General features: G+C 42.3%; 1 protein-coding gene across 2 annotated transcripts; it reads right to left on the bottom strand.

Annotated features, from left to right (window-relative positions):
- Positions 1-943: 943 nt before the first annotated feature.
- Positions 944-12,953, bottom strand: LOC116264483 (uncharacterized). Of its 2 annotated transcripts, none has more exons than XM_031644750.2 (7): positions 12,808-12,953; positions 11,207-11,422; positions 10,600-10,673; positions 3,482-3,584; positions 2,538-3,074; positions 1,902-2,239; positions 944-1,472 (listed from the first exon to the last, which is right to left on the bottom strand). In XM_031644750.2, exons 2-7 carry the CDS (start codon positions 11,358-11,360, stop codon positions 1,314-1,316), a joined length of 1,365 nt encoding a protein of 454 aa, XP_031500610.1. In that variant the 5' UTR covers positions 11,361-11,422; positions 12,808-12,953; the 3' UTR covers positions 944-1,313. The 2 variants fall into 2 exon arrangements, with proteins under 2 accessions (XP_031500610.1, XP_031500611.1); XM_031644751.2 differs by having other exon boundaries at positions 3,515-3,584.
- Positions 12,954-14,648: the final 1,695 nt, after the last annotated feature.

The following is a 14,648-nucleotide window of genomic DNA, read 5'->3' as shown; positions in this document are numbered from 1 at the left end:
AAGTGCTTGCAGCTGGGTTAATGATCATCAGAAGATTGTTTATGCTTTCAGGCTTACAGACTGTCCAACTGCATTTTTTGGTGTTAGATTTTATGAAAAACAGTTAAAGTTGGGATTCATATCAATTTCTCCATCATCTCCTCAGTAATTCCAAGTTTTACGCTCAGCGTGTGGTGGTGGAGAAGAAGGAAATTCATGTAGTGATCAGAAATGCTAACAAAGGTGCTGGGCTTGTTTTTGGTAGGAACTCACATTAGAGATTTTTGTCCTTTTTGTATGTTAAACCTTCAGAGGAAGTTCTTGGTCTTTTTAAGGAGACGCATCCTCCTTAATTCTGACATGGAATGGGGTTCAAATCTCTTGTATAGCGAGGCTTAGTACCTCCCGTATCTTTTTTTACTCATGTATTTTGTTCATTCCTTTTCCTAATAAAAGGTTAGGGAGGCCTTCCTTCCATGCGAATTGGCATCGAAAACAATGAAAAGATACACCTGCTGGAAAACTTTTCCATTCCCATGTTAAACCTGGTGCATTTTTCTGAAAAATAATTCTAGGAAAAACTCGTTCTTACAATCAAACGCCTCTAGTGACTTTCTGTTCAGTGAGTATATCAGAGTACTTGAATAATGTCTTTCCTTTCCCAATCAGTTGGAAGGCAAATGAAATTCAGACTTGGACCTTGCAGCATCTTCATCAACCCAGGTTGAACACCTACAGATTCCATGCTCACGCAAAGCCCAAAAATCGAACATGGCACAGCTCATCTCATCATGTCAACTCAGTCGCCCCGTTATGTCATTTCCTTTGGGTCTATCACTTGGAAGAACAGTTATTGCGGTTCACAGTAAGAGCGACGCAGTCTCATGAAGGTAAAACCTGGAGAAAAAAAAAAGAGCAGAAAAGGAGGGAGGGGAGAAGGAAACCGTTTGTACGAATAGGCGCATGCAACTAAAACCAGAGACTTTTATTACTATCAAAATTTGTATGTACAGAAAACTCTAGATAACAATATTTTTCCCGTTGAAAAGGGCAAGCCACAACTTCCAGCCAATGATTTCAGCAACCAGCTTGCCAAAGTTCCTTTATTGCACCAGAACTTCCAGACTGAATCTCAAAAGTTGACAGAAGGCAGGAAGGAAGAGAAATAGGATGACATGTAGCTTGTGTTAGGTGAAGTTATATACAGCGAGATACGGGTTAACTGTTGTCGATAAGTATGAAGACAACTTAAATTTTTAAAAGGTATGTGAATTAGGTGAGTTTCGTTGGTAGGCGAACAGTAAGCAAATGAAGCTACGGTGATATAAGGATCATCAGTTCTGAGTACTGAAACGATTTGCAATGATAGGACGGACATCATCAACAGAGGCAAGTATTTCTAGGAAGGGGAGTATACAAAGTAGTGCGGAGTCTGTCGGGTCATCAAACCAGCTCTGAATAGGAATTCCGTTGTTGACTTGCATCTGGAAGACCTGAGAAATTACACCTATGCAAGTTAGTATGTTTATCACTTTCCAAGTGAAGAATTTTTGAAAAAATAGAAGGATAAAAAGCCTTAGGAATACACGAAGTTTCTGGCTTATAATATTTATCCATAATAACATGATGGATACCACACAAAAAGCCAATGAAATAACACCCAGAAATCTAGATCCTGACTTCCATAAATCCTAATAAACCTGACATCTGAGTCTACGTCTAGTTGAATATTGAACATTGAGCATTCAATTAGGAGAGGTAGAGAGAGGTGTCAAAGCTGTAAGGATGTAAACGGTCAGGTTCTAGTTCTACTTGTCACCTATTTTCCTTGGATGTACAAAGTACATGCACCTTATTGTCCAATAATTGCAACAAAAATGCTACATTCAGGAATTATAGAATTCAAAGAGGAAAAGAAAAACCTGAGGAGTGTTGTCGATAATGACAACTTTTGCCAAGTCACGTTCTAAAACTGTCAGATCCTTGACATAGTGACCATCTGAAACTACACAAGCTTCCCGGTAAACACGCTGAGAAATGATCTTCTTGTCAGGATCCAATATATTCAGAAGCTGATCTGCATATATGCTCTGACTAGCCGTGAATATAATAATCTCAAACATCTCTGCCACTCTCTCCAGGAATGTGTGGAGATGAGGCCTCTGGCGAACGTAGACTATATGCTCTTTCATGTTGACACATACAAGAACTGAGAAGTCTGCTTCAGGACAATGCTCCAGAGAGGAGTGAATCAATGTTTCTGGAGCAGCAAAACATTCGTCAGACAGATAAGCAGTCATGATTCATATCGAAATTAAGATTTAAAAAACTACCAAGGATCTTGATGAAACATATCAAGTCACATTTGCAGGTACTTTCTATTGTAATTATGCAGATAACTTAGATGCCAGAAGCTTTCAAACCCTTCCCTCAACCTCATCACTAGAGCATGGTATCAACTTAGTCCCTTGTGGTCATACTACCACCAGGATGATCTTGCGTACTCAGAAGAGAAATTTCAGGAAACTCAAAAGATTGGGAATGCATAGCCTCCTTACCATCCAGATCTAGAACCAGAGTGTTAGGCTTCCTTTTCCCAATTTGCAAAGGAAGAGATGCTGGTAAATATGAAGGAAACACCTCAGAGTGTTCTGAAAAATTCGTGATTAATAGTTCAGGAACAAAATATTCCATATAGTCAAGGTCTTCATAGCTGCTATGGTCTATCGTCTGCTGAGATGACATGGCCTCCTGAATTGCCAGAAATAAGCACGTGTCATCAGAGTTCACTAGAGCTTCCTCAATAGATTTGACTTTGTTAGCTTCTACAATCTCTTCCAGAAAAGGGAGTAGCATGCATTGCTCAGTTGCATCAGGCACCATCTCTGGAATCATAGATTCATAGCCAACCACAGAAGAACTAACAGGCTCATACAAATCTTTCTCAGCAGATAAACCAACAGGTCCAACAGTACTCCCATTGGTAACATGGAAACTTTCTGAATTGCAATTCTTTTCATGACATGAAATGGTACTGTTATCATCGCTATCATCAGAAACCAAATCTGGTAAAGCAGTATATTCACAGCCTATAACTGCAGAAATAGAAAGAAGATAGTTAAATATGCGTAAAAAGTACTAGAATTAAATAATAACATAAAGGTCCTCATATGGGTTTGTAAAACAATTAGTGAACATTTTCTAGATTATAAAATCCTTATGTCAGCTCTAGGTTCTTGGACATGGAGGCTACATCGCATGGTTAGTTCCTGTGACAAAATAATTAGGTGTTCTAACTAGACAGGACACCAACCACGTGTCATTACATCAGGTTAGTCCCATCTATGCAAGATTAGCTTTACCACCTATTTCTCCATTTTTCTCAATACCGCTTCGAAGGCTGGCCTCACCCTAAAATCCCAGAAGAATATAGAGGGATAAAAAGAACAAGAATAGAAGGATAAAGAAAATTTGAAATGAATGATGCAACACCACCATGTACCTGGACCACTAAAAAGTAATTCTTGCCACATACATTCTTTAAGCTCTAATGGAGGAGACAAAGCCTTTTCTGGTAGATATGAAGAGGTAAACAGCAGAGGCACCTGTTAATCAGAAGAAAAAGACTACACATTAAGAAGAACAAGAATACCCTTTGGTAAAAATATTCATTTGAAAAAAAAAAAAAAGGAATGAACTCTAAAAGTCAAACAAGGTAAATCTGCAAAAACCACTCCAACAAGTAGAGGTAGGCGTCCACCCACAAAAGAGGGCAAGTTCATTATTAGTTGACATACAGTTTGATTACAGATTTAAAATAGAATGATAACTGATAATTATATAATAACCACCATATCACCATTGTCCTACACAATCTGACACCTTATATACTTCGAAATGGAGGACATTGCAAGAAATTTAGCACTAAAGTTTGCCACTATTACTGTTTTCATATAATTCCATTATTTGCCAGCATCAGTGAAACATAACGTTTTACGGTCCCATCTTAACCAACAATTGAAAACTAAAACACATAGCAAAGAAAAAGAAGAGGAAATGATGTGCATCAGCCTGATTCAAGGCTAATGCGGTAATGCCAAATTACAAGGTTGCTGGTCCAACAGTTCTTGTACTGATATATGAGACCAATAATCCAAGTCTGCTTCCCACTCCTTTCCTTCAATTTCAGGGCATAAAGCACAAGTGTGCCAGTTAGGTCTGCATTTCAAAATTTTCAAAATTGACCAGCCCGATGCTGGTCAACCTAGGTTTGCCCTAGGGCATCTAGTGTATCCAACAAAGGATTGACAATAATAGCAGGTCACAAAGGGCTATTAGACAGAGCGCAAAATTGTTAAATTGAATTCAAAGATAAGTTGGCTGGTATAAGCACAGGATCATAGACCTGACAGGAACTTCTAAAGATCAAGATCATTCTAAATACAAAGCATAAGAATGCGTCTGGAATGACATAATGTTGGTCATGGTTGCAGAGTAGCAAACTTTGGCTGTAGCATCAGATCAAAAATCCATTCTTCTTTGCAAAACACTGTCACATTTTGCTTCTGATTAACAATTCAAAGGAGAATGTGTTAACTTTTAAGGAATGCTATAACTAGGAAACCATGCATCTATGCCTCCTAAAACATGGGCAACAACATCATGATCTGATAAGATGCAGTCAGTTGGGGCAGTACTTGATGCATATGAGGTTAAGTTGAATTTAGCTCAACCCCGATCGGGTGCAGGTGATATTCAGTTGCATCCATGTCAAATTTGTGCTGGTTAGCATCAGCTCCATTTGAACAAACAATGATGTTACCCAAGGAAAGGTGCAGGTTGCTGACCGCAGGTCACAGGCTGCAGGCGCTAGGCGCTGGTCGCAGCAGGCCGGTAGCAAGTGACGACAGCGGCTGGCTGCAACAGGCAGGAAGGAGCTGGCCGCAGCAGGTCGCAGCAGCAGCTCTGGTTGGCCGGCAGCAGCAGGCAGGTCGGTTGTCAGGTGTTGAAGGTCTCGGCCCTCCTGGCCGACAACAGCAGGCGACAGTGCAGGTCACAGCGCCGAGGAATGCAGGCGAGGACGGCTCTCCTGGCCGCTGTGGACGACGAGAGCTCGGCCCTCATGGCCGAGCGCGGTAGGTAACCTTCGGCGACGGGCGGGACCCTGCGCACTAGGCGGCCATCTTCGCAGCCTTGGCACTCTTGTGGCCAATGGATCCCAGCCAGCAGCATCATCTAAGCTGTCGAATTAGGCAATGAAGCTCGTTTGACCACGTGGGCCTCTTCCCTCTCTTGTCACGATCTAGGGAATCAAATGTAATCAAGGAAAAGGACAGAGAATCCATTTACCAAATGTGGAGAGGCGACCGAGAGATTCCCAAATGTAATCCGGGGTTGAGTTGGCGCCAAGATGAATCTTCCACAATCCATCGGAATTTCCCCAACTGTTTGAAAGGAGCTTGCTGCCAGAGGCCGGAGAACTGGCCGGAAGTAACAAATGTACACCGAAAAAAAGCAGCGGTGGTCGGAATTTCAAAATTCCGGCAGGACTTAAACTTGAACCGAAATCAAGCAAACTTCACCGGAAATCAATTCTTTCTTCTTTTTCTTGGGTGTTTCTTTTTCTTTTCTTTTTCCGCCTCTTTTCTACTCTTTTTCTCTTTTCTTTTTCAGATTTTCCGGTGAGAAATAAAAGCTGGAACCATGACCTAGAACTTGGATCTTTGGCTCGATTTAACCGATGAAAGCTTTCAAACTCTAAGGAAGCATACAAACAACCAAGGAAATCCCTTGTGACCCATAAGAACTGATTTAGGAGAAACTTCCACCGAGGAAAAGGAGTGAATCTCACGGCTGTAACCAAGGGGATTCAAATCTTTCCTATGGCCGAATCTTAGCCTAAATCAATACAACGATGTTACACAAATTCAAGCCTTAACATTAACGTACTAACCTCAAGTTTGGTAATCCAATCGTATGTTGTTTTCCTTGACGAATTGCAGCCTTCCCGGGGACGTGATAGCCTCTAACCTCCGCTTGTGATGGACGGGGGTTGCACCAATGCACGTCGTAGTGAAGTGGGGAAAAACAGTGAGTTGAGAAGACACCTTTGCACCGGAGCACTTGGAAATCTTCAACCACCTATCCTTCGGCCGAGTGGAAGAATGAGAAGAGAAGAAAACAAGGAAAGGAGAGGGAAAAAGCCGTCGGATTAAGGGAGAAGGCTAAGGGCGACTAAGGAAGTCGGGTTCGCCTAAGGGAAAACGAAGGAGAAAGAGGGGTGCCGTGAGGAAGAAGGTGCGCAAGGAGAGAGGAGAGAGCCGTGAGGAGAGAGAATGAAATTCGACAAATGACTCCAAATTCTTCTAATTGCCTCATGAGAAAGGGAAATACAAGTATTTATAGTCGTGGATCAAATCCCGATTCCAAAACACATGAACCGATCCAAATCAACAAAAGCAATGGTGCCAAAAGCAAATGCTCAAGCAAAATGTTGAGACTTAATTTCTCGGTTCCTAATCTGATCCTCCTCTAACCCGCACGAGCTTGGGCTTAGATTCGGATCCAAATCTGCCTAGGCTCGCCCTAGGTTGCCCTAAGTGACCTGGTTCGACCACGACTCATGGTGGACTCGATCTAGACCGTAGTTAGACCCACCTCCTTGGTCTTCGGATGAGGAGCTTGGATCCACGCCATGAGCTTCTTCAATTTCCCCACTTAGAGCCATTGCAATTCCACCCTCACCTCCCTCTGCTCCAACTCTAAGTGTTTCATTAACCTCACATTTGGTGTTAACGTCTTGATCTGCACCACCCTCTCCACCCACTTGACCCTGGCTCGGGTCAATTTGGCCTTGGTCGACCTTAACCTGTTGTAGGGCGGGCTGGCCCTGCCCACGATGACTGCTCTCGGCCGTGTCCCTGTCCACTCTCGGCATGGTCCTAGGTTGGACCATATCAGATCCACCCTTCTTAGAATGAACTTGTCTCCAAGCTCTTGTATATGGAAATTGGAGTTTGATCTGATCAAATAATTCCCAAGACGTTCCACCATCTATGCCCTTCCATTTTCCTCAGTGCGTTTTGGAAGGAGTACATGAGGATGGTAGGACAGTCATCAATTTCAGCACGGCTCACCACCCGCAGACGGACGGGCAGAGCGAGGTCGGGCGCGTCACGAAGTACTTATTGAATGGGAGGGCATAGATGGTGGAACGTCTTGGGAATTATTTGATCAGATCAAACTCCAATTTCCATATACAAGAGCTTGGGGACAAGCTCATTCTAAGAAGGGTGGATCTGATATGGTCCAACCTAGAACCATGCCGAGAGTGGACAGGGACACGGCCGAGGCCAAACTGACCCGAGCCATGGTCAAATTGGTGGAGAGGGTGGTGCAGATCAAGACGTTAACACCAAATGTGACGTTAAAGAAACACTTAGAGTTGGAGCAAAGAGAGGTGAGGGTGGAATTGCAACGGCTGTAAGTGGGGAAATTGAAGAAGCTCACGGCGTGGATCCAAGCTCCTCAACCGAAGACCAAGGAGGTGGGTCTAACTACGGTCTAGATCGAGTCCACCATGAGTCGTGGTCGAACCAGGTCACTTAGGGCCAACCTAGGGCGAGCCTAGGCAGATTTGGATCTGAATCTAAGCCCAAGCTCGTGCGGGTTAGAGGAGGATCAGATTAGGAACCGAGACATTAAGTCTCAACCCTTTTATTTCCGCAATTTGCTTGAGCATTTGCTTTTGGCAACTTTTCTTTTGTTGATTTGGACCGGTTCATGTGTTTTGCAACCGGGATTTGATCCAAGACTACAAATACTTTGTATTTCCCTTTATCATGAGGCAATTAGAAGAAGTTGGAGTCATTTGTCGAATTTCATTCTCTCTCCTCACGGCTCTCTCCTTGCGCACCTTCTTCCTCACAGCGCCCCTCTTTCTCCTTCGTTTCCCCTTAGGTGAACCCGACTTCCTTAGTCGGCCTTAGCTTTCTCCCTAAATCCAACGGCTTTTCCCTCTCCTTTCCTTGTTTTCTTCTCTTCTCCTTCTTCCACTCGGCCAAAGGCTAGGCGGTTGAAGATTCCCAAGTGCTCCGATGCAAAGATTTGAACCCATACTCAGACTACGAAACCTACCTTACTTATCCTACATTTGGTTGCAAACGTGCCCCCATCCGAGCTTAGTCATAGGTCAACCCACCTACACCGAGCCTACCTAGTCTACCCGAGACCTAGTTGGTCCACCTCCTAGGCGGCCATAGCCCTAGCACCCAAGGCAGCCCGCGGCCATCTTCGCAACCTTGGCATTCTTGTGGCCGGTGGATCCCAGCCAGCAGCATCATCTGAGCTGTCGGCCTTGTGCGCACATCGCCAGCCTAGCGCGCGGCCAAGAGGGTCACGCCCATCGCCAAAGGTTACCTACCACGCTCGGCCAGGAGGGCTGAGCTCTCGTCCACAGCGGCCAGGAGGGCTGTCCTCGCCTGCATTCCTCGGTGCTGTGACCTGCACAGTCGCCTGCTATCGTCGACCAGGAGGGCCGAAACCTTCAACACCTGACAACCAACCTGCCTGCTGCTGCCGGCTAACCAAAGTCGCTGTTAAGGCCAGCTCCTTCCTGCCTGTTGCAGCCAGCCCCTGTCGTCACTTGCTACCTGCCTGTTGCGACCAGCGCCTAGCGCCTGCAGCCTGTGACCTGCGGTCAGCAACATGCACCTGCCTGCGGCCAGCGACCAGCGCCTGCTTGCGGCCAACAACCAGGTCCTACCATCAGCCAACGCTGCCTGCCTGTTGCGGCCGGCCACCTGCGCCTACCAGCAGGCCACCCGAGCCGCTACTTTCTCCATCATCAGCCGCTACTTGGAGCTGGTTTTTCCCTGCCCTTTAGCTGCAATACCCGAGGGCTGGTTATCACCTCGAGGTCCTTTTTGCTGCTCTTTGCCAAGCTTGTCTTGGTCGGTAACCACTCTAGACCCCCTATAGATTCGTGGGAGGTTGTTTTTGCTTTCATACTTTGCTTTAGCCCGGCTACGGCCACTGTTGCACATTGAGATACCTCGGAGGCTTCAAGCCGAAGACACGGCCTCATGGCAACTAGCCTCCTACGGGTGGGTGTGGTTTGCTCTATTAGGATTGGTTTGCATGGTTTGTTTGAGTGAGCTGTGAAAGATTTAAAATTGTATCGCACGCGATTGTACTGGCCTCACAGCTTGTAGTTTCTTGTAGTAGGATTTGCTTTGGGATTGGGATTTAACCTCACTTGTATTCCTTAGTCCTATTAGGTTTTAAGTCGGGGTTCTTGTCCGACTGGGTAGTGTCTTTGTATTTAATTTGTCTATGGTTAGCCTTAGGCTGTCCCAAGGTGATCTTGGGGGTAGGCACGGCCGTCGGCATGGTATTTTGGTCGACGCCGGGTTGCCCAAGGAAAGAGAAAGATTAGGATCCCACGCAGTGAAAACATATTCCTCATAGAAAATAAAAGCCCTCTGATCTAGTAATGGAGGGATATATCCAGATTTTTCTTTAACTACCTTGCCAATTGCCATACAAGAATGATTTGACAATTTGTTGTCCTTACTCCTTAGACTCTTAAATGTGTTGCCAATGGGAAAAAATGGCACTTTGAGATCATTCACGTCTCGTCTCTAGAATGACATTCAGAAACACAAAACAGAAAGGAAAAATGGAGATGCACATTGTTGCTATATCCCTCCTTCAAATGCACATAGCAAATGTTATCCAAGAAAGCAGTTAATAATGCTGCCTATCTAATGAACCAGGCAATGACTCTCGTGTTACTGGATTTTTTCTATTTTTGCTCCCTTTCTCAGATAGCTTTGGTGGGTGTAATCTAATGTAAGTTAGTTCAGCATGTTTAATTCTAGTTGCAGCTGATTCCTTGAATGCTAAGTCACATGGGTACTTCAGTAAGGTCCACGTACCTGTGTCACCATACTCGTACCCAAAACGGGTACGTGGACTCACTTGGGCACCTTTATATTCAAAATGCTTAATTTTACTTTGATTTAATTTTTTCCACTTTACTTTTCATTATATTCTTAGAGTTATTGTGTTCATTAACATATAATGTTTTTATTTATATCACTTGTTTACTAAAATGTTGCTTTCACTTTGATTTTTTTTGTGTTATTTTGCATATATGTATATATATCCTGCCGTACCCCCGTACCCACATTTTTTAAAGTTGTCATGTCCGTGTCCGTATCTCTGTACCCGTACCCATGTGACTTAGCTTGAATGCAACTTCATTGACTCCTCCAGCAAAAAGCTTAAGACTAAATGAGACAATATGTATTTTTTACTTTTTGATGAAACTATGTGGCACGTGCATAGATTCTATCAGAAATCAGCCTCACTACATCATGATTAATCCACATAAGACAGGAATTTCATCTCTTATGTTATCGTCTAGTACAAGGACATAACTTTCATGGGATTACTCCCAACTGCAAGAATCAAGGAAGCATACAGAGGATGACAAGTGAAGAAAGATACAAGAAAACGATAACTTGGAAGTCCAAACCATCTCAATATAATACTTTCAGTGGCCAGTAGCCACCTCAACTAAAGGAACTCAATAACTACAGAATATCAGATACTCACATCAGGAAAAACGTCTGCAAGGCCAACAGCTTCAGAATGTCCAATGCCATGATTAGAAGTTGGAACACATGGATCTGGAGTAACAAATTGTTAAATAGCAAGAAACTTGACAAATCTAGCCCATATTTCAAAGTCTAATAGGTGGAAATAGTTCCAATATTTATTGAAGAATTTATGCAAGCAAGAGAGTGCTTCATGTAAAACATGGTATGCAGCAAACAGGTTGTAGATGGCAAAAAATTTCCGCTTGGTTCATTTTCAAATAAAATCGGTTCCAGAAATCTTTTCTACTCTTCCGAATTGTTACCAGAATTAAAGGTATAAAAAGAAAAGAAGCAAGATCAAGATTGTCCTTTCATATTTGTATTCTACAGTAATAAAGGCGAATGTTTCTTATGCTCAAAGCCTCAAACTATGAATCTTCAAATCAAGATGTCCCCATGTCCAAATGAGGCACAATTTGCTAGCCTTGAGGATAGAACTTTCAACCCACAGAAGTTAAGGGGCAAAAAGATCTCCACACATCTTCATGAACATGGTGACCTTCTTGTAGAATATTATGTTCACAAAAATTGTACTTCAACAATGGAAAAATAAAGCTGCTTACCAGAATTTGTAATTAAATTATCCTCTGATAGAATAGCCTGATGATGTACTTTAGGTTGACATCGAGAATCCTTGGCAATTTTATCCAATCGAGAGCACGCAAGAAGGCCAGTCTGTTTCCTTGTTGAACTGCTGATGCTTGTTTTGCTCTTCATTTCTATTTACTTCCAACAACAATAATCCCAGATTCAAGCAAAATATTCCTAGTCAACAGATCCTGTAAAAATCACAATACTTTCACACTGATGAACACATACAAACACATACATACACAAACATATATATATATATATATATATATATATATATATATATATATATATATACTCTCTCTGTCTCTGTCTCTTTTTTCTTTTCTTTTTTTCTCTCTCTCTCTCTCTATGTTGTATTATAGAGGTGGAAAATTGACACGTAAGTGGTGTTTCCTCAGACACAAATGTGTTCATTTTGATTTGTGGACTCGACCTGAAGACATAGTTGTGTTCACCTTGTGTACTTACTAAGAATCAAGGCTCGACTCATAATATTATTTCAAGATATCTTTTTCCATATATCTTGAAGCACTCAAAGAACTTTCTTATGTGTTGCAATCGCATAATAGAAAGCTCAAACATTCCTACCACCAAATCATGTATCGCAGTATCAGGTAGATCATATCTGCAATTCAGCAAAAAAATTCAGAAGCACTGAAAGACAAGTAATTTCTAAACCAACGGCCTTGGACCTTCACTAGCACGCATATTACTGAAAGAGCGGTGATTTCTAAGCCCGCGGTCCAGTCACACGTGCTAGTGCGTGCAGGTACGCACACAAAGCTTTTGGAACCGGCCACATCGCAATCCCACTCCCTCTTCCTCCACCCCTACCCACACCACCACCAAAAAAAAAAAAGGAGAAAAAAACACGGCCATCGTAGCGTTACGTGCAAGTGCTTGTTTCGGACTGTCAACATGTATTCTGCTACAGCAGCTTTCTCCTATCGTTCATAACTCGATCACCATCAATTCCTTCACGAATTGAAGGGTAATTGAGACATAATATTAGGCAATTATTACTAGAGAGTTTGAATTCTCTATACCATCCTTGCATCAACTGATCCAGATTCCAACCCATGCAACTAATACAAACGTCCTGTTTAACTTTTATCTGACCAGCAAACATACACTTCTTCATGCCAACTTGATACATCTGGTTCCCTACAGCTCGAAGAAAACTCCAACTATTTCCATTTCACCTAGACAATCTACACGATTGTAATCCTGACACTACATACTCCCACCTTCAGCCCCAGCCTTGCATTTGAAGTATCTAAAACCCATATCATAAAACACCCCAGAACCACAAAACAACAAATAACTTCAGAAAGTGAAGGTCCTTCGCCAAGAAGCAAAAGCTTACTTAATCCACCGCCAAAAAAAGAAACCAACAAAAACCCATAAATATATGCAAAAAAAAAAATCCCCAAGGAGAGAGATGCCCTGAAGCAAAAACCTGAACCTTCCTCGACCACATTTGAACAGGAAAAGAAACCAACAAAAAAAAAAGAAAGAAAGAAAAGAAAAGAAACACGAAAATTCAAACCAAAGAAGATAAGGAGAAAACCTCAGAATCTCGGAAGTAACGCGGAGTTCGATGCTATTTCATTACGATCTTCTCAGTCGTCTTCCTCGAAGCCCCGAAGACGAAGGGAGGCAACAAATTGTGCTCTCCCTTTGAATTCGAAGGGCTCCCTCTCTCTCCCTCCGTCTCTCTCCGGTCTTTGGACTCTCTCTTTATAAAGTCAGGACTATGTTTCAGGCGTCGGAAGTATCAGATGGACGGCCAAGATTGGGTGTGGGCACGCCCATCGTTCCGCCCACCAGCACATTGACACATTGCAACCCTCCAGCACACGTCAGCAGCGCGAATCTTTCACCTCCCGCGGGAAGCGTCCCAGACACGTGGCAACAGGAAGTGAGGGGGATGTTTGTAAGTCCGCATCAAACGACCATAAACTTCATTCACAAGTTTCGAAACGCTTTGAACCATATCTAAATCATGGGGATTCATTCAACAATAAATATAATTACTGATAGTAAATTGAATAAAAAATACACACAAGATAAATATATATGTCTCCTAACCATTTAATTTAGACCATCTCAACGGCTAAAAAAAATAAAAAGAAAAAGATGATGAGCATTTTGATCATTTAATATTAATTTACATTGTTTTTCTCTCAATCATCTATGTATTTTATACGAAAGGTCTTATATGTAACTTTTAATAATTATGTTCACCGTTGGTATATGTATCAAATAACCTCCAAAAAAGTAAAAGTAAATTTATCGTTGTAAAGATGAGTTCAACAAAAACATATGATAGAGTGAGGTAGAGTTTGTTGAGCGAGGTGCTTTTATTTTTTGGTTTGTAATGATAAGTGTGTTTCTACTGTATTTTTTTGCAATGTTTATAAATGGGAGAGAAAGTCTTTTCCTTAGTAGTCAACGGGGTCTCAGGCAAGGGGGTCCTCTTTTTCCTTTTCTTTCATTATTATAGTGGAAATTTTGTCTAGGACATTGAGAAGAATACTAAGATCCCAAGGACTTAATCAAACTAAAAGGAGTTCTTCAAGCCTCAATCAATAGTGTTTGAAGTCATAAAGTGGAGTTTCTCAATTTCCGAGTGAGCCGACGGTTAACAGGCTACTGTTTGGAAAAAAAAATACACAACGAGTCGAGCTAGCTTAGCTCTAGGTCGATTCGAACTCGCTTGTCAAAACTAGACTCTTTTTCAAATGTATGTTTAAAATGTTAAAGAATTGAGTTCGAGTTGTATGAACTCTAACTCGTTTAAACTTGACTCGGTTCGACTAGATGATGAATGTTAAATTGTTATCAGAGAATAGTTAAACGAGTAACAACTAAACAAGTCAAACGAGTTGAAAGAAATGAGATATGCCTAACAAAAATGAGTTAAACAGGTCGAGTTCGAGCTCAGTGTTGTATCGCCGAGTTGAGCTCAAGCTGGTTCTATTGAGCTCAACTTGAGTTCGAGCTCAGCTAGAGCTCGAGATTCGACTTGTGTGCAACTTAACACGGAGTTTCTCAATTTAAAACTCTCACCACCAGCTATAAATCTGGTGATTTCATAAGGTTTTGCGACGTCTGGGGAAGACTTTTGACAGAAAAGTAGTTACCATTTCTCACAGATGGGCCTATGACAAAATAAGAGACTGAGGAACCCCGTGGTGTAAAATGATACGGCAAAAGGTCCGGCTACTCGTGTGTGCTGGTGTTTCTATCTTCCTTTAATGGGGAGGTTGCTAATGCAAGATAATGATAAGAAATTTGGATTTATTTTGCTATCAAGTGTTTTCTTTGAATAATCTGTTAATCATGTGCTTCTTAAATGTTTGGTGGCCAAGAGAATTTGGCGTTCCCAAGGTGACAGGTTCAGTATTG

The sequence above is a fragment of the Nymphaea colorata genome, chromosome 11 (assembly GCF_008831285.2).
Source record: "Nymphaea colorata isolate Beijing-Zhang1983 chromosome 11, ASM883128v2, whole genome shotgun sequence".
Lineage (NCBI taxonomy): Eukaryota > Viridiplantae > Streptophyta > Magnoliopsida > Nymphaeales > Nymphaeaceae > Nymphaea > Nymphaea colorata.
The sequence above is the reverse complement of the archived record's forward strand: the minus strand, read 5'-3'. Positions and strand labels throughout refer to the sequence as shown.